The 27,293-nt window shown below is 40.8% G+C and overlaps 1 protein-coding gene across 1 annotated transcript; it reads left to right on the forward strand.

The window, feature by feature from the left end:
- Window positions 1-6,059: 6,059 nt before the first annotated feature.
- On the forward strand, window positions 6,060-6,473 carry LOC143568190 (uncharacterized). Its single transcript, XM_077054403.1, has one exon. It carries the CDS (start codon window positions 6,060-6,062, stop codon window positions 6,471-6,473), a length of 414 nt encoding a protein of 137 aa, XP_076910518.1.
- The last annotated feature ends 20,820 nt before the right edge of the window (window positions 6,474-27,293 follow it).

Below are 27,293 nucleotides of genomic sequence, written 5' to 3' on the forward strand. Positions count from 1 at the left end.
ACAGTTCGTGCCTCGGAATTTCCGTCATAGATTGGGGTGTGACATTATTCAATAAAGATTTGCTACAACCAAAATAAGACTTTTGAGTTTAACCGGCACTAACCCATCTGAAAAAATTTACGCGGTAACAACTACAAAGTGGCTGTCCAATTCGTACTCATTACATCATTGTCTGCTAAGCTATCAAGGATTACTCTAATACTGGAGTAAAACTTACTGAAACAATACAGTAGAAACTTTATAAAATAATACACTTGGGACCACCAAAATTTATTAATTAAAAGAGTTATTAATTAATCGATAAATTAATAATTATTAATTTATATATTAATTAATATTTTATTAATTTATAGTAGAATGTTCTGACTCACCCAGAAGAAAATGTAGTTGCACAGTTGTTGACTGATGAAGAAATTATTGAAAGCGTTATTGGAATTAATAAAGATGATATCGATGAAGAAGATGATGAAAGTTCTACAATGGAGCCCCCTTCGCGAAACGAAGCTATTAAAGCGGCAATCACATTGAACAATTTCTTGTTGAGCTATGAGAAAAAACACCAGAAGTTCTTACCATGCTAAGGAAAATTAGAGACGAGATTCAGGGGGAAATTGATTTCAACAAAAAACAAAAGACAATTGAGTCATTTTTCAAGAAACCTTCATAAATCATTCATGTAATATGCTATATATAAGGAATTATTAATTTATATTTTATATGGGGTCTAAAGAAATTATCAAAAATGTATTATCTTATAATTTTAGCGAATTATTAATTTAGCACCCTATCCCCGAGTCGGGACCGGCAAAAAATATTATCTTAGAGAGTTTATTAAATAATCGAGTATTAATTTATCGAGTTTCTACTGTATTTCTTTAACTTTGTTGATGACTCAGAAATTTGCTAAGGAAGATTGGAATCTTCTCAAACTCCTCAAGAAATGGCTAAGTATGGACTTCGAGCAGGCTTGGAGCTTCGAGCATGAAGATTACTACCTCGAGCATGATATCTTACGCTTGTAAGATTATCTTCTGGAATTCTTCTAAGTATTGAAATCTTCGAGCAACCTACACTTCGTCGAGCAAGAATGTTCTTCATCAAGCCGGTTTGCTATCCGAGAAAAAACTTGATCTATCCAGCTTAAACCAAGTCATTCGAGCATCTTGGTGGGTCGAGCATGGATACAATAAAGGAAGATCTCAAATGTTCTAAGTAAAAGCTTCAAGCATAGTTCAAACTCGAGAAAGTTTCAGTACCCAAGCATGCTGGAGTTGTTCACAATAAATCCTAAGGAAAGATTGAAGAGATAAAGGAGAACATGTTTGCTCGTAGGACCTATTCAAGCAAAGTTTGAATATGTTGTGAAGATTGAAGTCTGCTGGAGTAGAATATTTTCGTAAAGTCTGCTCGAACACATGTTTCGAGCATACGCTGTATTACAAGGTCCGCTCGACAAGGATATATCATACTTGAAGACCGGTTTTACACTTATATTTATTTGTCAATCATTATGTAATCATTAGGATTTCTAAAAGAAATGTCTATGAGCCTATAAATAGAATATTAGGTTCTTCAAATAGGGTACGGGTGCATAACGATCATTGAGAGAATATTCCTCATTCATGTCACCTAGTACGGCCGTCATTCAATACACGAAACCCTAGACATTCCATGCAAACCCGATAAAATGTTCCATTGTTCATCAATGATTTATTGAATATTATTGGAATCTTTTGTTTATTGTTTTGTGTTTGCTTCAACAATCATATATTCAATCCTATTCTCTGTTTATACTGATTCCACCGGTATAATAAGAAGGTTTTCATTATTTAGATCTTGTGTGCTCTTGTCGACTATCGTTAGTTTAGCACGAGATCCGGTCTTGACATTTGTGCAGGTGAAATAAACAAAAATTAAATTGTATTGCTACAAAGAAAGATTTAGGACATTAGAGCTATACATGACTTCTATTAAAATTTGAGGAATAAAAAAATATAAACCTACCTTAGCGCATACGGTAGTAGATACTTTGATCTCGATTTCCGTTCCATTCGACTTTTCTTTCTTCTATGGTGCTTCTTTTTGTATAGCAACTTTGTTCAGAACCAATCCTGTCTCTAAAGTTTTTGCTCTCCTCAGTGGCTGACTATAAAATAACAAATAACCGAAAGAATGCTGACATGGTCAAACACATGGAATTAAAAAAAGGTTGAAAGCATAAGACCTACCTTCCCTACGTCATCACGGAAACATCGGATAAGCTCAATAGAACTGTTTTTGAACTCCTTTCCATGTCCCTATAAGCTTACCATCATTTTAACCTGAAAGACAACCAAAAGGTTCACGTTAAAAACAATCATATGATGGTTATATACAATGGTTTATAAGTACCTTGTCATCATCTTTCAGAAACTCTGAGCAGCATGATTAAGCTGGCATCAAATTTCATGCTTTGGTTAGCATACTTCTTACTATAATTAAGGTTAAACAATAAAATCAAAAGAGCTAAGAAAATACTAAACAAAGAAACAAGAGGCATTCCCCAACATTTTTCTTATGCTAATCTGTTTTCTTTTTTTGGTGCTCATATCTATATTTTTAGCAAAATTTGGAGAACTTGCTGTCAATACCAATAAGAATTTTAATAAAATTATAAGACAAATAATTAGGGTGTGCATGAAACAAAAAAAATACAAATTGAAACAAAAAACCGACGGTTTGGTTTTACGTTTTTGTAAAAACCGAACGCACGGCTCGGTTTTGGTTTTGCATGTAATAAGAACCGAATCAAATTTCTCTAGTATTTTTTTTATATTTTAAGTAATTAATAAATATTTAAAAAATAAGTAACTCGAATATTTTAGCCAAAATATGACATAGTGTATACCAGCCAATCCCTAGATGCTTGCTTCATAAGCAACCTTCCCAAGTTAGCCATGGCATTCCCGGTAATAAACTGACAAATAGATTAAAAACTAACAATAAACAAGATTAAAGAACTAAATTCAATCAGATTATAACTGAACTACACAGTCTAGAAAATTTGTTTTTAGAACAACAATTTTTTTGGCAGTTATTAACAAATTTACAGATGCGGATCCAAACTCATTCTTCTTTATTAAACGAAATTATAATTTGAATGGGCTTATTCACAAGTAAACGGGTTAAAATGTGAATAGACATAATTCCTCTTATTATAGCCAAAAATAAATTCTAAAATAAGGTATTAAATTAATTATTTGTTAAAAAAAGGACTGAAAAAGTCAAAATGAAATTGCTTAACGAATGATCCACGGATTCAACAAATAAGTATGGCATCATCACCTACTCCAACAGTTATCATTCCTTCAATGTCACATCCAACGGTGGAAGATTATAATATCGACTTGATACGTTTTCTTCTAAATCTCATATTTTCTTAGAGCTTTCTACGGTCACAAAAGTTAAGATTGAAACGTATTTATAAACTACCTTGGCTAATGGAATGAGAAGATAGTCCAATCATGATGTCCTCATGTCTAGACCTAGTGCATATGTGACACGTGTCAAAACAAAGAAACATAATACGTGACACATGAAAATTGTCCTTTTATAAACACATAAAACAGAAGGTGATGCACCACCATTCAACGGACTTCTTTACTCACCGGGAAATTAATTTCTCAGCAGTTGACCAAGTCAGCTGGGAACTTCTGTAGCAAAAGTCTAACCAATTCATGTTTGACATGATATGTTATTTCAATCATTATTCTAAAATAATCATTTTTCAACTTACTTTTATGTGAAGAATGCCATGTTATGTTTTCATTTTCACAATCTGCAAAGATCCATTTGAAAATAAATAAAGTCAACCTTTTGTAAATGACAGGAAACCATATCTTGTATATAACTATATTTCAGCAGTAAGAAGATAAAATATCACATTTGATTTAAGAGGTCAGCCACTCTGTTTTCCAACTCGAAATTCAAAACTCATAAACTTTTACAAGAATATTGACAATCACGCTTAACTTTAAAGTAATACTACATTTTGATATATATTGACCATTGAAGATGTGAAAAATCTTTTAACAATTATGGATTTGAGAACTCAAAAGCTTAATCACAAAAGTCAACAATCCATAAGTCTCATGTATTTTACCATTTTGAAAATACCAAAATGTTAGATTAACTCGTCTTTTCCATAAACAAGACCAAAATTCCAAATTGTGTTTTCCTGCTTGTTATGTATCGAGAGGCAAAGGATCATCTTGTTTCTTATACCAACACTGAACAAAAAAAATGTGACAATCACTTTCAAATAATGTGCAATATTAACAGTTTACACCATTCGCCAGTACGGTTCACATAAAGATTTTCTTCAAATCATGTTAGTGAGACCCATATTTTAAATCTTTATGACAAATAATCTCATTAAACACACATCAGTTTCAAGAAACTAAAACAATAAACTTGGTATCTAGTGGTTTAGAAAGAAACATAAATCTATGGTTGTTACAATTTATAATTACAACATTTAAACTTGTTTTAAAAAAAAAATAAAAATAAAAATAAAACAGAAACCTAAAGTTAGATCTCAAAAGTAAACGATCCTAAGTTAATTTAGCACAATTTAGGATTACATTCTATTATTCTAATCTAACAATAATCATGGAATAATATTACTATCGGTACCAACTGGAAGAACAGTGGCCCCATCTTATCTTACTATTCTAATAAATAACTACTCATATGTGTCACTTGTTAACCTCTTATTAACTCTTACAATTTTTAACCCACTTTCATAAAATGGTATCTCTTTTGGGTCAACCCGACCCAATAATACTAACTGGATCCTTTTTATTATTATTTCTTTATTTTTATTCAACACAAAAGAGATAACAAATCCTAATTCCCGTTCATCCCAACCGCCGTTTCTCTCTTCCATTGCCACCTACGATACCGTCATCGCCACATTCTTTATAACTAATGACGTCTTTTAAAGTCACCAAGTATCAATATTTTGGAAGTGAGTTTTACAATATATATATATATATATAGTCAATAATATTCCCCAATTTTTTTTTCAACTTTCACAGAGTTATCGCTAACTGAAGATCAAATCAAGCAGCTCATTTTATTTTAGATTGAAAAAATCATGCTGCGCAAGCCTTTCCCTGATGCCAAGTATATATCTATTGCATCTAATAGTTTGATTCACGAAGAGTTGTCATATGATCAAAACTTGCTAAAAGTAGAGTTCCAAACTCTATTTAATTCAATTACTCATGAGCAGAAAAATGTTTTTAATCATATAATGATGGCTGTTCAGAAGAATAAAGGGGGTGTGTTCTTCGTATATGGTTATGGTGGAACAGGTAAAACGAACTTATGGAAGACCTTGTCAATTGCTGTAAGATCAAAATGCGAAATCATCCTAACTGTTGCTTCAAGTGGAATTGCTTCGTTATTGTTAACCGGAGGTCGCACAGCATATTCCAGGTTTCATATTCCTATAAATCTGAACAAGGATTCTACTTGCTACATGGATCCAGGCATAGACGAGGCACAATTATTAGAAAAAACCAGATTAATAATCTGGGACAAAGCTCCAATGGCTCACAAACATGGCTTCCAAGCTCTTGACAGGTCTTTAAAAGATGTCTTATCTTCTAATTTGCTATTTGGAAGAAAAGTTGTTGTATTTGGTGGAGACTTTCGACAAATCCTACCTGTAGTTCAAAAAGACACTAGACAAGACATAGTAAACGCCTCTGTATGTTCTTCTAACATATTGAGTGAATGCAATGTCTTGAGATTAACAAAAAACCTAAGATTAACTATGGGTAAGCCATCATCTGATGTTGAAGAAACAAATAATTTGCAAAATGGCTTTTAGATATAGGTGAAGGCAATGTTGTAAAACTCCCGAGTAGGTGGCCGAATACTCCCCGCCTAGATCGAGTACTCCCGCCTCGGTCGAGTACTCCGTAGGTATTTTTCGAGTAATCCCCGAATACACCCAAGTACTCGCGACTCCCTAGTCGACCGCCTAGGACCACCTAACGACTTTTACAACCATGAGTGAAGGTAATGTTGGCGGTCCTAATGATGGTGTTGCAACGATAGATATACCTGACGATCTACTTATAAAAGATTCTGTTGATCCTATATCTAAACTTTTTGACTTTGTATGTCCTGATATTCTACAGAATTACGAGAACCAATGTTACTTTCAGGATAGAGCCATACTTGCACCAACAAACGAAATTGTTGATGAGATTAATGATAGTTTGCTCAAGTTTTTTCCAGGTGGTGGATTCGAGTACTTAAGTTTAGATACCATATGTAGTTCAGAATATATCAATGACACAGTTGATGCGGCTTTATACTCGCCCAAACTGCTTAATGGTCTAAGAATATCCGGACTACCAAACCACAAGCTTGTGCTAAAAGTTGGTGTTCCTGTTATGCTCCTTAGAAATCTTAACTAGAAAGAAGGCTTATGCAACGGTACTCGACTACAAATTATATCTTTGGGTACTCGTGTAGTTGAAGCAAAAGTTATTTTTGGAACTAACATTGGACATACAGTTTTGATCCATAGATTACCACGGACTCCAACAGGCAACAAAATAGCATATAAATTTCAAAGACGACAGCTTCCCTTTGCAGTATGTTTTGCAATGACCATAAACAAAAGCCAAGGTCAATCATTATCTAGGGTTGGTTTGTACTTGAAAGAACCCGTGTTCTCACATGGACAGCTATACGTCGCCTTGTCAAGAGTTACAAGCAGGTTGGGCTCAAGATTCTGATTCTTGATAAACAAGGTAATCTGACCAATACAACCACAAATGCAGTGTACAAGGAAATTTTTTTCTTATTTGTAGACAACTTGATTAATGTTTGTTTTGTAATTCCTGTAATTTTAATGAAAGTTGTAATTATATTAACAATATATGATAATTATGTTATTGATTGTATTTTGTTTAACGTTTAAATATTGTAAGTTTCGTTAATTCCTCGTGTAATACACGAGTCTCAAACTAATAAATAAATAAATAAAAATACAATAAAATAATTAATCTAATTAAGTTGTAAACAATTAAATAACACCTAAGGCAGTTTAGATAAGCACGTATAGGGTTCCTAACATATGTCTAGGACAATATCTAATGACCTATCTTATAACCTTCAGCTCTGATACCAATCTGTCACACCCCAACCTAAGGCGGAAATGTCGAGGCGTGATCCGATTGCTCACAGCTCGAAGATACTATCATAATATAAATGTGACAATATCTATTTATTTATTTTATTTCAAATGTGTACACACAATATTCAAATACAACAAACAATTCAAATAAATATATATATATATATATATATGACAAGTTAAATTCATGTTTGTCTTCAATAAACCCTAAGGTCTTTCTAAGTGTCCAAACTTCAACTCAAGCAACCTGCATATGCGTAGAAAACAGAGTTTGTCAACAACACATGTAGAGTGAGTTTATCACCAGTTTTGCAATAAAATAATGTTAATAAAATAAATAAGAAAAATAAGCAACACGTAATAAATGCGGTAATGAAATCAAACCATGAGCAAATAAGTTGTCGATTAAATCATTGCCAAGCGAATCGGGCGCCGGTAAATCAACCATGAGCAAATAATAATAAGACCGTTTTCCAATCGAATAGGGCGTTGGTCAATGAGAACCCTCCACAAGGGGATATGCTAACCGAATGCACATAAACAATTAAGCACATATATATATATTATGATATACGCATATGTCCCAAAACGTTGTGAAAATTGAGTAAAATAGGGGAATGATAAAGCTCACCTTAAATTAAAGGCAAGTGATTAATAATTAAGATAAACGAAACTAAAGATTAAGCGAGTCGTCCACTACGCGTCGAACGAGATAAATGATTAGAACCTGAAACTTTGCGATATGATAATGTAAGTAAAAACAAGCTCGTGGCCGCTAGAATCAATCCAAACGGACGTTTAGAACTCAAGTTATGTTATAGTTAAGATTTAAGCGAGCTGGTACTGACCAGAATCCGAACAGGAAGTCGGAAGTCGGGCTTTGGTCAGTATCCTTAAAATTTTGTTACGAGAATAAAAGTCTTCTGGACCAAACGTTGAATCCGAACAGAAGCATGAGAAAACGTAAAGTCAAACTTGTTGACTGTTTTGCCCTTTAACGGGTTTTAAGCGAATTGACCAGTCAACACGCTTCAACCACTGAAATTGATTAAAGGTTATTGACTAGGAAATATGCATGAACAATTCCTATGTTTACAACTTACCCAGAAAGTGAAAGGATCAGGAGAAACGAAGAGTCAAAGATCCTAAAGCAAGCAAAGTCAACCGTCTTAACTTGAATCTTCAACAATAACATGAAAACCAAAGAAGATGGAGTATGGCAAAGGTAGGTGATGGCTGGGATTTGTGTATTAGGGTTTAGGGATGATTTGTGGCAGAGAAATAATGATATGTTTATGAGGAAAGTGAATACGGTGCTGTTGTGCACCTAAGCTTACACGCAAAACCATCAAAACGACGTAGTTTTGACTAAACTTAAATATAAATTTAATCTTTTGAGTTGCCTATTTTCCCTCCACTAAATTCGGATCCCTAATTAAATCCCTACTATCGATCAGTATGCACTTTCTTCTTTAGTTGTTCATCAAAATGGATTATCTTTACTTGTTCATCAAAATGGATTAATCATATAGCTAGAGATGAAAGGTCACTTTATTAAAATGTCACCACTCTTCATATATCACATAAAAGTATTATCCACATATCATAATTCAAATTAGCGGTTTATATGTAATCCAATTAAAGCTTTAGTTTTATTATATAAAATTGTTAAATTCTCCATGAATTTAACATCTGCTTCGTAATTTTCTAAATCCAAATACAAAAAGAAATAAAAGTTCTCCAAATCAATATAAAAAACAAGAAAAGGCATTAAGTGGGAGTTCTCATATTCGATATGTAAATTATTTGAAACTTTTAGCTGTAGCTTTTTCTTTTGAACATTACTTCTACATTGTAGACTTGTGGAACACAGAAGGAAATAAAACTATCTGTTTCAACTCAGGCTACAAATCCACGGAGGCTGATTTTTTGGCTGAGTCAGTAAATTCCGAATGTTATAGATTTATTTAGGGAAAACAGGGAATAAAACATAATAAAATTTGAAATTTTAATTGTTTGTAATCAAAACTACGTCTTTTTGATGGTTTTGCGTGTAAGCTTAGGTGCACAACAGCACCGTATTCACTTTCCCTATGTTTATATAGAATTCACTAAATCGAACTAAATATGGTAACTTATTCGTTAAGAACCGAATGGGCCTTTAATGATCAAATCAATAGAATAAACAGAGGATTTCGTTCTTGGACAAGGGTTAATGTATATGGACATGTATCTAGGCTTTGAGGGACTTCTTGGGACTTTAAAACACTTGATTTCGTCCAAAAATAAGCGATTTCGGGCCAAAAACAAACTAGGAAACGATTTTAAACAAACCGATCTGAACAGCTTGCCCATAGCGCCGCGTGGTGGAGGAGGGCCTTCCCACAACGTGGTGCTCGGGCCAAAATGAAAGGAATTTGATTTTTGACACTTTTAGTCCTTGGAGTTTGAGAATTGGATAATTAATGAATCTTTTATGCATAAATTAAGAATTGAACATCTTTTAAAATATGAAGGGCCTAAATTGAATATTAGAAACTTAAATTCTTATAAATATTTAATTTCCAATAACAATAAAGATCTAAAAATGTTTCTGGGTCGGTTTATTCGCAAACGAATACGGGTTTGAAAAATCCGAGATGTTACATGAGGACAAAATTAGATCTAAATGCATGTTCGAATTTGGATACAAACATGCTAATTAACTCAATTCACATTATAGCGGCAGTCGTCATAGATGGAACGAACACTTGAAACCTTGAATCTACATTCATTGTAACAATTAACAAGCATCACCACTCAATTCCACTTAAACTAGATTAAATTTAATAAATTTGACATTGAATTAGGCCTACCATTAACAAATACAATAATTCGCTCAGACCTCCTAAAGAACTCAAAATGTAGATCGCAACTCATAAATTAAAGCATACACATGATGTACCCAAGAGAGTGGTCAAACCAAATCAAAAGGCTGATTCATCAATGTATGCCCTAAATTATGAGATAAACTACGCAACAGTTACGTGATCGTCGAGTTGAATTAAATAGCTAGAATTGAATAACTGAATTACCTGCAACTCAGTGGAGAGTGGAGATGATTCACCTACCTAAACATTCAACGGCTTTAATTGAATTTGTATGCATAATTGAGTCAAAAACCTAAATATGTAAAGTATGAACCCTAAGTTTGAATAGGAATGATCGAGATTCGGGGGATTTGTGGTGGTTTTCAAGAAACCGTGGGGATTTGCTGATGGTAACGGATTGAGATTTTTGCTGATAGAAATAGATAATAGATAACGGACGATTTAATGTTGGTAATGGTGGATGCCTTCAATGCGCCGGATGTCATTGACATTCCGCCGGAGAATGTTGCCGATAAAGTTAAATTATTGAACGGCGGTAAAGGATAGTTAATATAACAGTGTCTGAAGGCTGATAATGAAAGGTCGCATATCTTTATTATAATCTAATATATATATAGATTAATAAATACTTAAAAGGAAGAAAGATCATGGTCTTTTGCCCTTCACGGTTGACATCCTCCTTATAGGCTCCTCTTCCGAGACGTGCATGTAATGGTGTTTACCACGAAACCATGCTTAGATGGCACTTTGACAGAGTCGTTTGGCAAGTCATAACACACACTCCAATATCTCAAAACTCGGGGTATTTATGGATAATCTGGGGGTTAAGTAATGTTTCCCACGAGGATGAGGTCCAGCAGAGAAGGTTGTTCTTCAGGGGACTGCAAAACAGACACCGTAAGCTCGTCACTGAGAAGGGGGGGGTTCCTCCTTGTGACCACCCTCCGGCGTGAGAATCAGACTAGATTGCTCTGAATATAAGTGTATATTAAGAGATTGCTAGACGAGAGTGAGATATCAGATATAAGATATAAGATAAGATGAGATGATCATACCATTTGGGGTATTTATAGCCGAAGGTAGGTTTCCAAGAAGGTGTAGCCGGCTGAATAGTATTCCTGTTCCTCCAACAGTGGACTACGCACAGGCCATGCTGGATGGTGGATAGGCTACGGCCAACAGTAACAAGGTCGGCTGTACACTGTTCCTTTACTGCCGGCTACGCACTGTTCCACCAACTGTAGGCTGCGCACGTCCCATCGTAAGGGTTGGTGAGTAGGCAGCGGCTAATAGTGACAAACAGTACTAGAGGGTGCTCCTCCTCGTACTGTTGTCGGTGAGCTGTCACCCTGTGATTGGTTCATGGGCTGTTCTGGTCAAATCGTCTGTTCTGCCCATACCTTAGTAGGTATAGTACGAAAGATCTTCCAGAAGCATACGGACTGGCTCATTTAGGCGGGAGTATTCCCGCCTTGCTCATTCCTTCATGTGACTACTGAAGTAGCTAATGCCTTGTGCGTGTAGCCTTGCTGTTAGTGCGGGTAGCCTTCCCTGATGGCTTGTATCCGCAGCTACGGGAACAGGCGGGGTACTTCACCATTGGGAGGCTTTCCCTGCGGGTACAGCTGGCGTACTGCGCGTAAGGTTCTCGGAGCATGGTGGGTCCTGCGGGAGCAGTTGGTCGTTGCGCAGACGTCCCTGTTCAAGGTGAGTCTTGCGGGTCCAACTGGGCTCTGCTGGGACCTACCTCTTCAAGTCCCCCCAGTCCAATGTTCTTCTCATGAATTATTAATAAGTGAGGTGAACTTTTGGACTTAGCAAGGGGTTTTGAAAAGGGTTTAGTTTTTAGGTTTTCCGTGGTGATTCTTCCCGCGGTTTTCCTGATGTCACGCAGAAATTCCCGACTTTTCTGCTTGATCTTTGGGTGTGAAGCGGGTAGGTTTGTAACCTCCTCGCAAGTCAGGAGCGTTGAGTCCCACTTGTGTGGATTCTCCATGGGGTTTTGGTAGTTTTCAACATATTGATCAATTATGCTAAAACCACCAATCCCATCATGGAGTTTCAAACAATATAGTTCTCGACGTTCCCGTCATGCGGGGATGTTATTCCCGTTTCCGCAAGCATGGCCCAGAAGATCCTTCTTGGTTTGAATTCCCTACAGAGTGCTAAGTATGTGAAGGGTTTTGCCTTGACACTGTACCCGCACTCGTCTTACGGTTACTTTACTTCCAAGGTATTCCTGGCGTCAATTCCCTGCGGGTGCTAAGTATGTGAAGGGTTTTGCCTTGACACTGTACCCGCACCCGTCTTATGGTTACTTGGTTGCCAAGGTAAGGGGTATTTTCCCGCTTACTTTTGAATCTTTTTGAATTTTTTTGAAATTCGAAGAGTTGGTGAAAGGATAAGAACAGTCCAAACCTCTGAAACGTCGTGTGACGGTTTCTTCTGACTGTGTCAGGACGTGCAGGAAGTTATGGTGACGTGACAGTACCTGGTCATTCCAGACGCTTTTTCAGGCGCGTGGGCCCGATTTTTCGGGCGCGTGGCTGCGAAATTAATGGTATGCATCCTTTCAACAGCTGTTGCCAGCTTGCTTTTTGCCACGTGTCATAGTTTCATTGCACCTTCGTTTTCTCTCTCCTCCGCATTAAATTCATCGCATTAATTGCGATTAGTATATAAAGGGGGAGAGGGTTCTTTGTAATTCACACTTTCACTTTTCTCTTCATCTTCAGAACGATTTCCGGTGAATACTCAACTTTTCAGTCGAGCCTTTTCTCGAAATCGTTTTCTTTCATCTGCAAGATGTCGTCTCGTGATCTCGAATCTACAGCCGACGACAAGAGTACTGCTGGCGAGTGCCAGTGTGCTTTGTCTGTCGATCTGTATCAGTACGTCGTCAGGAAGTTCATGCTCGAGTCTCTCGAGCCTGAGTTTCCTGAACCCCATCAGACAGTGTACGATGCCCCCAGAGGCAAGATCGGGGTATATGCTGCATTCTTTGTTTATGGGAATCTTAGGTTCCCATTGACAAAGTTTGTGTACCGTGTCCTGGAGAGGCACGGTGTGCACCTGACCGAGGTGCACCCGATGGCGATTGCCAAGATTCGGCACTTCGAGTGGGTGTGCCGGATTCTGGGCACTGAGCCCTATGTTGACCGCCTGATGACCTTCTACTCTTGGAGGTGCATCTAGGGGTGGTATACGTTGATAACCCGGATTAAGGGTTTGAAGATTTGCGCAACCGAGCGCAGTCTTCGCTCGTGGAAGCGGGAGTTCTTCTACGTCTCCGCTCGCGCCATCCCCCTTGCCATGAAGTTCAAAAATGGGCAAGCACTTCCCAGCCTTCACGCCTCCAACTACGAGGAGGCGGAATGGTTTTCGAAGATATCACGAGTCCAATCTCCGGTTTACCGGTTTGCGGAGTCCGGGATGGTAATGCTCGGGATGAGCCGGGTGTGGAAGGATGCGGATGCGCGAAAGATCCCGATCGTCCTCGAATACGGTTCGAACTCTGTTCCTTACGGTATGCTTTGTTTCTTTTTGTTGATTTAGAATCTCTTCTAACTTCTTTCCTGTTTATTTCAGAGGGGAACGACTTGCAGTCGCTCATGTACCCGCGGGAGGCTGACGGTCCCGCTCGGATGGGTACTCGCGCTCTAGACGAGAACGAGTTGCTCATCCTAGAATAAACGGCGGATCGGTTCGTGGAGGTCTACCCGCTAGGCCACGAGATCCTAAGCGCCAGGCGGCCAGGTAAGGCGCTATTCAACCCTCGACCCCTCAATGTTGAAACCTCTGCTGGAATTCCTCTAATCGTATGTTCTGATGAGGAATCCGCAGATGGTCCTCCGTTGGTGCGGAAGAAGAAGGCTGCCGGCGGAAAGGGGAAGGAGAAGGTGGCCTCCACTGCCGATCCGGCGCCTCGGTCTGATTCGGAGACCGAGAGCGAAGAGGTGGCGGGGAATCCCGGTGGTGATAAGACCACAGCTCCGGAGGCTGCGACGATTGTTACCTCCGGAGGGCCCAGGATGACAATGGTGACCGGCGTGAAGAGGCCGGCTCCATCGGGTTCATCCCCGCCCGTCCGCATTTTCAGGCTCAAGAAAACCCGTAAGTACAAACTTCCTTTCTTTAACTTCATAGTCTTCCATCATTAATACTTATCTTCTTTGTGCAGGCGTGGATGTTGACGCATTCCAGGGTGGAGCGGAGAGTACCCCTCCGCCCATGACGGTAGGCTTGGTCAGCCTACCTGAGACGACGACCCAGGCGCCTGCGCCTGCTTCCGCTGGTTCAGTTGCTCACTCCTTTGAGCCGACTGTTCCAGCTGTGATGACGTCACCGCCGGCTGTGAGTGCCATTTTTACCGCATCTTTCACCGAGCCGGCGGTTACTTTTGCTGCGGACTCCGCAGCGGCGACCGCGGCGGACTTCAACATGCCTCCTCCGTCATCGGCCTCGACGGCCGATCCTTCAGGTATGCATGGGGCTTCTAGCCAACCTCTGCCTCCTTCCCGTCTACCTGACCTCTTGGACGGGTTTCTCTTGGGTTCAGGTGACGGGTTTGGCGGCTATCGGCCTGTTATTGACCCTACAGGTGCGTAGGGTTCTCTTGGCCTATTATTATATTTTTTTTTATATATCATCTTTTCCTAACTGCTTTTTGTTTTTTGCAGTGTCGGATTCCAATGAAGTGTATGTTCCACGATGGAACATCCGCCGAGGAACAACCCTTCGCACCCCTGTGGAGTGCGTGGATTGGGCTCGTCACGCAGCTCCCAGTGGTGCGTTGGGGGAAGCCATGGCTAGCTACCTGGATGGTAGGCTAACCAATGAGCTTCGGGTTCTCCTGGCCCGGATGCAGCCGCGCGTCGAGCTGCTTTGTCGTGAAAACGACAAGTTAAAAGCAGCTCGTATTCAAGAGGTGGCTCAAGCGCGGGCTGTCCGGGAGGAGAATAGGAGGCTCTCCGCCGCGGCTGCTGAGAAGGAGAAGGCGTTCAAGGCCCTTGAAGTTGAGGTTCAGGCCCGTCTCGAGGCCCGTTCCAAGGCTGCCCAAGCTGTTAACGAACAGCTTCGGCTGGCTAAGGAAACTGCTAGGAACGCAACTGAAAGGGCCACCAAGGCTGAAGCTGTTGCTGAGCCTCTACGCCTCGAGAATGAGGAACTTAAAGCTAAATTAGAGGCGCTTCAACAGGCTCATGATGCCTTGTCGATGGAGGACGCGAAGAAGCTCCAAGAGATCCTGGACCAGAGGGGCGTGCTTGACCACACTGAGCGGAAGCTAAAGGGCGTCGAAGAGGCTGCTGCAAAGGAAGTGTTGCTTGCCAACCTTAATAAAAGTGAAGCCGAACGCGCCTGTACCCAAGCTCAAGCCGCCCTCCAAGAAGCTCTGGTTGCCAAGGAATGGCTTCTTCGAGAAGCGTTGTCTCAGGTAAGCTTTTAATGTCTTTACGCTTTTCTTTGTAAATAGAAAAGGTTCTGATACTTGTATTTTTTCTTTGTAGGTTGTGCATCGGGTCTTCTCAGAGACGTCTTATGACGATGCTATGAGCGCAGCCCTCAACGCTTCTCATGAGGATGGGGAAAAGGCCGGCTTCCTGCTTGGTCTAGGGTTCGTTGAGAAAGGCATCCCGCCTTCCAACTTCCCTTTGTATGATGTGGATACTGAAGCTGTTTATGACCAAGCAGTGAACCAGTATGCCGCCTTCCCGCATCCGGTGGTGGAGAAGGTGAACGAAGTCGCTGCTGCTGATGATGGGCTAGCTATCCTTAGAGCTTTCCTTGAACCACCACGCTCTACTGATGGAGCGGGTCCAAGTGGAAGTGGTCCTGAAGCTTGATTCTGAAGATCCCTTTCCACCATTAGCGTAGATTTTTGCTTTTGTATAGCTATCTTTGTAATATTTGAATTTGATGGAATAAAGATTGTGTTAGTTCTTTGCCTTGTTTATTTTACGCATGTTTTGATCTAACTTAGCAATTTCTTTAGTACTTAGATAAGTTAACTTTTTAACGTGGCAAATTATAAGTTTGTTTCGCTTCCTCTTTCATGATTGTGCGGGTACGACCGTCACTTACACTTAGCAGGATGGCTTAACTTTACTTATATCTGACCTGCATGGAAGTTTTCCTTATCTTTTCCTTTGAAATTTTCTAAGTGTTCAGAATAAGTTAACCTTTGAACGTGGTAGATGATAGGTTGAAGTTTTGCTTCCTTGTTCGTGATTGTGCGGGTAAGACCGTCACTTGCACTTACAAGGATGGCTAAACTTTACTTACATCTGACCTGCGTGTAGGTTTTCCTTAAAACTTGAAATTTTTACCGTTGTGTTTATGCGGGTTTTGCCGCCTTCCACACGTAACGACTTACTTCTTCCCCTATTTATGCGGTGAATACCGGCACATAAGTGTGGGAAGTTCATAAGTATAAAGGTAAGGCTATTAACACATTGTGAAAGGAGAATCATTTCCATTAGAAGTGGCTCTAGGCCTTTTCTTTACAAGTTTGGAATTGATCTACATATAACATTTGCGTAATTGAGCTCCATTCCATGTTCTTGGGATGGGAGTGCCATCAAGCCTTTCGAGCCGGTACGCGCCTTTTCTCAGAACTTCTTTGATAAGGTATGGCCCTTCCCAGACCGGGGCCAGCTTTCCTGGGCGTTCTTGGTTCGAAGCCTCGTTGTTACGCAGTATGTAGTCTCCTATATTGAAGTTGCAGAGTTTTACCCGCGTGTTGTAGTACTTTTGCATTTGTCGCTTGTAGTTCTCTTCACGCACTGCGGCTAAGTCTTTGCGTTCCTCGGTTAGCATAAGATCTAACCGTCTTTCCGCATCATTGTCTTCTGGCTGAATCAAGACCCTTGGTAAGGGTAAACCAATTTAGACCGGGACCATGGCTTCAGTGCCATAAGTGAGACTGAACGGGGTTTCTCCCGTACTGGCCTTCTTCAGCGTTCTGTTTGCCCAAAGGACGTGCGGAAGCTCGTCCACCCAGCCGGATCTGTGTTCCAAGAGTCTTTTCTTTATGCCTTCGACGATGCTCTTATTTGCTCTTTCCACCTCACCATTACCTTGCGGGTGTGCCACTGAGGTAAAGGTGTGGGTGATTTGAAGTTCTTTCAGCCACTGTTGTAGCTTCTTGTCAGCAAAGTTGGTGCCGTTATCGTTCACCAAATTCTGTGGAAGTCCAAAACGACAAATAATAAATTCCCAAATAAATTTTTTGATATGTTTCGCGGTTGTTTGGGCTGAGGGTTTTGCTTCTATCCACTTGGTGAAGTAGTCGATGGCTACCACTAGGAACTGAACATTTCCTGCTGCTGTAGGAAATGGGCCTGTCACATCGATGGCCCACTTCTGAAATAGCCATGAAGAGGTGACTGGAACAAGTTCATTCTTCGGGCGGTGCGTGTTGGGTGCGTGGAGCTGGCAAGACCTGCATTTTCTGATATATGCCAGCGCATCCGTATGCATCCCCGGCCAAAAGTATCCCGCGTTGTTTAGCTTAGCAACAACAGCGCGGGGACCTGCGTGTATTCCACAGATGCCTTCGTGTACTTCCCTTAGGAGGTAGTCAGCATCTTGGTTGTCCACGCATCTTAAGAGTGGGCCAAGAAAGTTACGTCTGTAAAGGATGTCATCGATGAGTTGATAATTCAGTGCTTTACAGCGTAGTTTTCTTGCCTGTGTTTTTGACTCTGGTAGTGTACCTGCCGCAAGGTATTTTATTATTGGTGTCATCCATGTTTCTGTGCCGGTTTGGATGACACAAATTTCCTTGTGCGGGACCGAAGGTGTCTCGAGGAGTTCAATGCGGATGTCCTTTCCTAAGTGGGTGAAGGCTAACGATGCAAGCTTGCTTAACGCATCCGCAGATTTGTTTTCACTTCGCTTGACGTGTATGACTTTGCAGTCGTTGAAATCGCGCATAAGGGATTTTGCTTGTGCGAGGTACAGGGACATTGTGTCGTTCACGGCCGTGTACGTCCCGTTGATTTGATTGGCTACTAACATGGAATCCACGTGGGCTTCCAAGTGTTTCACTCCCATCTTACGCGCAATTCTCAGCCCAGCCAAGAATGCCTCATACTCAGCTTCGTTATTCGTACTTGGAAAATCCAGTCGAATAGCGTAAGTGTATTCTTGGCCTGCTGGGTTGGTTAGTTTCAGCCCTGCGCCTGAACCCTCGTTACTGGCTGCTCCATCAGTGTAGAGTCGCCAGACATCATTGATGTCTTGTGCTGGAGAGGGTTGAGCCTCTTCCTGGCACTCTTTTTCCCGCGATGCAGGCACTTCTGCAATAAAGTCGGCCAAAACCTGGCCTTTTATGGCTGGTCTTGGCTTATACTTTATCGCGTACTCCCCCAACTCAATTGCCCATTTAGCTAGGCGTCCCGATAACTCGGGTTTGCCTAGAACGTTTGCAAGTTTGAAGTTGGAGAGAATGGTGATTGGGTGACCCTGGAAATATCGTCTTAACCTGCGTGAAGCGTGTATAAGTGCTAAGACTAATTTTTCTAGGGTAGAGTACCGGGTTTCTACGTCTGTTAGGATACGACTGACATAATAGATTGGCATCTGGATGCCTTTTCGCTCTACTAGCAGGACTGCCCCGGTTGCTCTATCTGTTGCGGAAAGGTATAGGATTAGCTCCTCTCCCGCTTTTGGTGTTGTGAGCGTTGGGAGTTCGATCAAGCGTGACCGAATCTCCTGAAAAGCTGCTTCCGCTTCTGGTGTCCAGCGGAAGTGCGTTTTCTTTAAACAGTTTCTCAACGTTGACACGAAGGGAAACGACTTATCCGCGTGGTTTGCCAAAAAGCGATTAAGTGCCACTAGTCGTCCATTCAGTGTCTGAGCCTGTTTGATGGTAGTAGGTGATTCCATTTTGATAATGGCTTCGACCTTTTCAGGGTTCGCTCTGAAGCCATCTTTAGTGACGATGACCCCCAAGAACTTCCCTTCTTCCATTCCAAAGGCACACTTGCTCGGGTTGAGCTTCATGTTTATCTTCCTGAGCGTGTTGAAAGTTTCTTCGATGTCTTTCAACATCGCTTCTGGGTCAGGGCTTTTGATGACCAAGTCATCCATGTAGACTTCCAAGTTCCTCCCAATTTGGGCATGAAACTGGTTGTCCATCAGGCGTTGGTATGTGGACCCGGCATTCTTAAGTCCGAATGGCATCATTTGGTAACAAAATGTGCCATCGGGAGTCCGAAAAGCGGTTTTGTCCTGATCATCAACGGCCATGTGGATTTGATGGTACCCCTTATATGCGTCCAGGAAGCATTTACGGCGGAACGGTGCCAACGAATCCACCTTAAGATCAATTTCGGGTAACGGATAACAATCTTTGGGGCATGCTTTGTTCAAGTCCTTGAAATCTATGCACATGCGCCATTGTTTGTTATTCTTCGGTACCATAACGGGATTTGCAACCCAAGTTTGATATCTACTAACGCGTACGATGCCTGCGTCAAGGAGTTCCTTGACTTGGGTTCTACACGCGTTAGTTTGTTCTGGCCCCATTACTCTGCGCTTTTGTACGATCGGCGTAACAGCCGGATCGCATTTGAGCTTATGCTCTGCCTTACTTCGGGGTACACCAGTCATTTCAGCTGGTGTCCACGCGAAGATGTCAGCGTTTTTTGTAATAAGCGCTTGAGTAAGGTGCGTGTGGGATCAACAACTGTTGGGCCGATGGAAACGGCCTGGTCAGGGTACTTGCCGTTGAAGGCCCATCTTTCTGGTTCGGTGATGGTTGGTTTAGCCATCTTTGGTTTGGGTTTAGATGAGACAGATGCGATGCATACCTGGGGAATGCCGGTGATCATCGCTACACCCTCAGCTGTTGGCCATCCCATCATGCCGTGGACTGAGGATACCACGGCGTTGAATCTTGCCATCCCGTCTCTTCCGAAGAGAATGTCGTATGTGTGGTGTGGCTTCCTCATTACGACAAAATCCACGTCTTCTGTGCGTGAGTGATTCCCGTCCGTAAGAGTGACGGGGAAAGATAGGATACCCAGGGGGGTGTTTGTGCTGCCATCGAACCCTTCCATCGAGGCGCAGATCGTTTCCAGGCGTTCCCTGTCTTCGTCATCTAGCTTGTCGAAGAACTGCCTGTACATCACCGTTGACGAGGCGCCGTTGTCAGCAAGAGTGCGAGAAGTGATGTAGTGCCCCAGCTGGCTTTTGATGACGATAGGGCCTTCTTTGCTGGGTCCTCCTGGCACTCGCGGGAAGCGCACCTCAGCTTCCTTCCACGCACATGGTTCCGTCGTTCGCCTTTTTCTTCCTCTGATCTTACCATGAACCATGTTGATGCTGATGTCAACGGGCTTTCGTCCGTTGCCTCGGTACCGGTTGTCGTTCCTTCCTCCCTTCTTGATTGATGCCACCAGGTGTGCCAGTCTTCCATCCTTGACGAATGCTTCAACAATATCCTTCAAGGATGTACACTCTTCCGTACTATGACCTTTTGTCCCGTGGAAGTCACAGGATTTACTCTGATCCGCATTAGGTCGCTGCCGGATCATTGGAGCTTTTGGCCATGGTAGCTTTTCAGTGGCAAATATCTCCGTGACGCTTTTGGTGAGTGGCGTCCACAGGTGTTTTTGGCTTGAAGGGTGTGTGTTGTTTCTTCCGCCAACAAGAGGGTGAGAGCTGGATGAGGTGTCAAAGTTTACCCTTGACTGCCAAATACCTAGCTTCCTCTTTTTGTTCTGCCGGGCGATCCGAACATTGTTTTCTCTAGTCCTTTGCGTGTAGAGGTGTGTACTCTGGGGAAGATCCCTTCCCAGTTGCTTCTCCGTCTCGGCAAAGCGCTTGGCCGCCGTCATGATGGCATCCCATGTGGATGGCATGCCGTCCTTACCCGTCAATGTGCGGATAAGCTCTGGGTATTCGGCGCCCTGGATGAAAGCAGCGCGAACAAGATCTTCACTTATGTTGCCCAGACTTAGCTTTTTGGAGTTGAAGCGAGTGATGAAGTCTAGTAAAGATTCATCCTCCTCTCTGACGCAGTTGAGGATCGTCCACTGTTCTTCAGTATATTTCCTCTGTTGGCTGAAGTGTTGGCTGAACTTGTTTTGAAAGTCCGCCCAATCATAATGTGGTGGACCGGTAAACGATCGAACCATGCCCTGGCTGCTCCAACCAGAGTCATCTGGAACATATAACCCCACGTGGGTTCCGTCCAGTTACTGACGGTTGCCCCCGCAATGAATCTGTTCAAGTGGTCGGATAGGCCATCATAAGTGCCGATGTTGGACATTTGTTTGGCACTTCTCGGGGCGATTGCTTCCGCAATGTCCCTTGCGAACTTAGACTTTCCTGCATTTGCAGCAGTTGGTCTAAAGGTTTTGGAGAAGTCACGCGGGTTTCTCTCCGCATTTGTTGGTTTAAAGGCTTCCCCAAAATTCCTTGTCGGTTGGAAGTCCGTTTCCTTACGCTTCCCTTTTGCCTTATGGCGAGGGTTTGCGTCGGTATCGGATTCCTCCCGCTCATCGTCTGAGTACTCGCACTCACTGTTCATATTGAGATGTTGGCGAGTACTGCCGAATTCGTCAGCCTGTTGAACTGAACGCAAGCGTTCATCCAACTCAGCTTGGAACTCTTTCTGACGTGCTTCGGCCCACGCCTTAACTTGATCTAGTGTTTGGCGAGGGACCTTCGTTCGTTTCTCCAACTGGGCGTCAGTGAACCCCAGTGGAATATTTACTGCACTTGCCCCGGCTTGGGTAACCGGGGTAGTGTTCGTAAGATTTGTATAACCGCCGGTGTTCCCCCCAGTTGCTGGGGTTGTGGTTACCAGGGTTTCTTGGTCATTTACTGGCCTTGGGACCGGAGTAACGTTAACCATTTCTTCAGATTTTGAAAAAACTAAGAATTAGTTCTAGCTTTTATGCACGGATGGCGCCAATGAAGAAACACTAAGTGACCCGGGGCAGATTATGGATAATCTGGGGGTTAAGTAATGTTTCCCACGAGGATGAGGTCCAGCAGAGAAGGTTGTTCTTCAGGGGACCTGCAAAACAGACACCTTAAGCTCGTCACTGAGAAGGGGGGGTTCCTCCTTGTGACCACCCTCCGGCGTGAGAATCAGACTAGATTGCTCTGAATATAACTGTATATTAAGAGATTGCTAGACGAGAGTGAGATATCAGATATAAGATATAAGATAAGATGAGATGATCATACCATTTGGGGTATTTATAGCCGAAGGTAGGTTTCCAAGAAGGTGTAGCCGGCTGAATAGTATTCCTGTTCCTCCAACAGTGGACTACGCACAGGCCATGCTGGTTGGTGGATAGGCTACGGCCAACAGTAACAAGGTCGGCTGTACACTGTTCCTTTACTGCCGGTTACGCACTGTTCCACCAACTGTAGGCTGCGCACGTCCCATCGTAAGGGTTGGTGAGTAGGCAGCGGCTAATAGTGACAAACAGTACTAGAGGGTGCTCCTCCTCGTACTGTTGTCGGTGAGCTGTCACCCTGTGATTGGTTCATGGGCTGTTCTGGTCAAATCGTCTGTTCTGCCCATACCTTAGTAGGTATAGTACGAAAGATCTTCCAGAAGCATACGGACTGGCTCATTTAGGCGGGAGTATTCCCGCCTTGCTCATTCCTTCATGTGACTACTGAAGTAGCTAATGCCTTGTGCATGTAGCCTTGCTGTTAGTGCGGGTAGCCTTCCCTGATGGCTTGTATCCGCAGTTGCGGGAACAGGCGGGGTACTTCACCATTGGGAGGCTTTCCCTGCGGGTACAGCTGGCGTACTGCGCGTAAGGTTCTCTGAGCATGGTGGGTCCTGCGGGAGCAGTTGGTCGTTGCGCAAACGTCCCTGTTCAAGGTGAGTCTTGCGGGTCCAACTGTGCTCTGCTGGGACCTACCTCTTCACACACACTCCAATATCTCAAAACTCTATCAATAGCTTGGTATGAGTGGTATTTATTGAGCACGTTTGTTTGTATTTTACATGGGAAATCATTATCATCGTACTCAGTAAATCCCACAAATAGCAAAGCTATGGCAGGGTCTAAGGAGGGTACGATGTAGACAACCTTACCGACACCTTGTAGGAATAGAGAGGCTGCTTCCGGTGAGAACCCCGACTCGATAGTAGTTTTACATCAAGACTTGGAGATAAGCCACATAGCACTTAACCATCGAGACACCTAGCACTCAACCATCCAAAATATTAGCCATATCTAATAACTCAACAACATAACTTGAATACCTAACAAGCCTATGATGTGTTACTGCCTATGTCCTTTATTCTTGCCGAACCTTTATGGTATGCTCACAATTTACATAATGAAACATCAAAATTTTTGGGCACCATCCAGTTAGTGTATCGGATCATCATCTTGTTCGGTAACACCGATGAAATCGACTCAATTTGTGAAATCAACAAACAAATTCGGTTAGTGAAACCGATTGTGAAAATGAAGAAGAACGCTTGTTGTGGAAGTCGGATAGTTTTGTGCATGCCGAACACCACCCTAGTACAATCGGTTAGTTATGAAACCGAAAGTGAATGATTAGTTGCCGCGCGGCTTGCTCGGTTTATGCCCTTGGTACCCTAAGTATAATTAACATTTTTTAATGAAAATATCTCTATACACATTTGTATATACAAATTATTTATAATATTTAATATAATTTGTATTAAGTAACGGGATTGTAATCGGAAGAGGACTGTTTATCATCAAAGTTTGTCCACGTTCAATGACCCACAACGAAGTGTCACAAACACTCTTTTTCTATTACGCTATGTGTAATGTTTTAAACAGGGGCGCAGCTTTAGAGGGATCCGGAGTGGTCCCGGTCACTGTCGTTTTCTCCGTTAATAGGCTAAATTTTGTGATTTTTCCTGAAAATTTTTATAGGTATTAAGCGCGGTCACTGCCAAATTATTTTTCCAAGGAGCTACCGGTCACCACAAAAAATTTTTTTAAATATAATACCCTATCGTTTGATTTTTTTTTTATAAAACATCACGGTTTTTATAAACAAATATTATAAAAATTAGGAATATTGGTTTTAAATAATCCCAACTATGGCCTATTGGTAAATATCAGTCCCAACTTTACACTTGCCTGCTGACCGTCTGTATTTGTTTTTAACGGGCCGCGACTAACGGATGTTAACTCCGTTAGTGATTTGCTGACGTGGACCTTCTTTTCCGGCCGGAAACTTGCCAGAAACCTGCAACCTGCCTCCATTCTCCCTAATATCGTCACACCGTCTCCCTCCCTCTTCAAAATACATCGAAAATTAGAAAATGAAGTAGATTTCATTTTCTTTCATGGCCAATCCCTATATACCAAACCTGATTTTATTTTCAAAAAATTTGAAATCAATGTTACACGATTTACAAAATAAGCATAGGGCTTTTGTTAAGAGGATAAAAACGAGTCGAATGATGTGTCAATTACCTTGAATGGTGCACGATTGATGAGGGTGGACTTTGCCGGAGACAGCAACGGCGGCAAGTTGGTTAGGTTTCGAATTGTAAAACCCCGGCTAAAGCGTAAACGCCTAAGTGTAACGTACATATTTCTCAAACACACGTGACACTATTAGGTGACCATAATAACATTATTTCATTTAAATATTCATGTAACACAAATTAATCAAATAATATAAGTTGTAACAAATAAAAAAACAAAAGATGAGTTGTTCTTTGAATATCCTATAGGAATGCTATGTGTCTTCTAACTTTTATCTTCGTATCAATACACCTGTAACATATGTATAAAATAAAGTCAGCTATGAACATAGCTGGTGAGATTCACACAGTTTGTTATAATACGTAAAAATCATACAATTCCATGAAACTTGTGAAATGAGCACATAAGGGTTCTTTACACTCGATGCAATGGACCTGAGTTCAAAGAACAAACGAAGGTCCTTTCCAGTTGGGGCTACCAACGTACTCGGATATGGGGTCCCTTTTCCACTAGATACAAATGGACCTGAGTGCAAAGGGGGGCGTATGATCATACTTATTGGCAACCACTGAGCAAGTAATTCTGAGCAAGTAATCACGTAAACACACAAGTCCATGTAATGAATTGTAGTTTGTAAGCAATATCGTATATATTTAAAGTTTTGTATGATACATATGCTACCCCAAAATATGAAAACATTTAAAAAGGGGGTGGTGAGAAACTCACCTCGAACTCGAAGACAACTTGTAATAAAAGTCGAAAGCATAATACGAAACCGAAGCAACCGAACTTCAAGAACTATAAATAAAACACAAACAAAATCTAACTATCGGGATTGAAAATGTTGTAAATATTTGGTTAACGGAATATTGCGTTAATTAGCATTTTAATGATTTATAATGTTTTAATATTATAACTTTTAACACTAATATGAGAGTTACGATATTACAAGGTACGGATTTTACATGCTAAAAGTGTATTACATGTTAGCGAATAGTTTAATAATAGTATAAATTTATTTAGGTTTTAGTTATTATTATAATATCACCGAAGTATGAATTTATTTAGAAGTTAGTTATTATTTTATTATATAAAATTACTATTTTTATAGTTTTTGATTATTTTAATAATATTTCTATTTAACAGAAATCCGGTTAATATTACGATGTAAAGGGCGCAACGAAAAAGATACGAAGTTAGATGTTTGCAAAAAAAAAACACTTAGACTAACGTTTACACGAAGAATTTATATTTTCATGTTTTCAACGAAAGCGTTCTAAAGAATTAGAGTTTGCGTTTTAATAAATAAACGGATTTTAAATATGGCTTGCGAAAATGAAAGTTGGGTTTTTAAAAGGAAAAGTGATTAAAATATATTTTATATTTCATTTATAAAGTTTTTATTTGGTAAAAAAATTTATGATATTATTATGATTTTTAATATTTATTTGGTAAAACAAAATAAGAATTGGTTCAAAAAAAATGAATTTACGAAACTGCTATGACCCGGGTTCGGACCCGGGTCCTCCAGGTTTTGCACGAGAGACTTAACCACCGGACCAAGTTGGTTTGTTGGTTTAAAGACAAACAGATATATATAACTTAATATGAAAACTTCATCATCTCCATTATTCAAAACCCTAGCATCTAATCATCTTGATTCGTTCCATGTTGGTTTAAATTATGTTAGGGATTTTGTTAATTGAAGAGAAGTGAATCAAAAACATATAATACTTACTTGGTAACGTTTTGGTTTATGACGAACACGGCTCGCCAGAAATACGAACTTGACAAAATTAATAGGGGATTACAGAGGGTAATTTATGTATTTTGATGTTTGGTGCAAGTTTAGTTATGAGTCTAGGACCTATTTATAGTGTCAATTGAAGCATATTATGTTTAATTATCATTATTGCGATTTTCATGAATTTCCGGTAAGTTCGGGATTGATTAGTTCGTTATTAGTGGTTGCAATGAAATTTTGACGATGATTGTGTGTTTCCCATTAGGTATAAACGAGTTATGAGTCTTTAATTGATTTAAACGCGTTTTAAGTAAGATTTGGGTGTTGCCGAAATTTTGGGATTACCAGAAATTACAGGTCATCGGCCGCTAACGGATTCAATTCTCCATTTAATGTGTTATTGCTGATTGACAGTTTGTTCTAAAGGTTAAACGGGTCTTAATTGATTTGAAACGCGAGATTTGGTAACGTATAAGGGTCACCGGAATATTCCCTCCGTCGCCGGAGCTTCCCGTCGGAAAAACGGGGTGAACAGGGGAAGGGGACGGCTGGGGTTGGGATAATATTATTATAATATTATAATTTAAATAAAGTTACAATTTCAGCCCTTGGAGTTTATATTTCTCTTTAAATCAAAATTTAAATATAACTTTCAGCTTGGACCTTAAACTTTTGAAAAATGAAAACGAAATTATAATACTTGGATACTTTACGTATTATACCCGCTAGTTCGCAAATCGATCAACACGTTAAAACTCGAAGTTTCATTAATGAACAACACGAATAGGAAGCGAACGAACAATGACAACGACATCATAATATACATATATATATGTGTGTGTGTGTGTGTGTGTGTGTGTATGTGTAACTGAACATTTTTAAAATGGGTCGGGTTTTCGGATATGAAAAGTAACGAATGTTACACGAATGAGGGGAAAGATAGAGAGAAATGGTGTAACGATATTAGGGAGAATGGAGGAGAGTTGCAGGTTTCCGGCAAGTTTTCGGCCGAAGAAGAAGGT

Source organism: Bidens hawaiensis, unplaced genomic scaffold (genome assembly GCF_021521415.1).
Source record: "Bidens hawaiensis isolate Kalapana, Puna unplaced genomic scaffold, B.hawaiensis_p1.1 tig00023827_1, whole genome shotgun sequence".
Lineage (NCBI taxonomy): Eukaryota > Viridiplantae > Streptophyta > Magnoliopsida > Asterales > Asteraceae > Bidens > Bidens hawaiensis.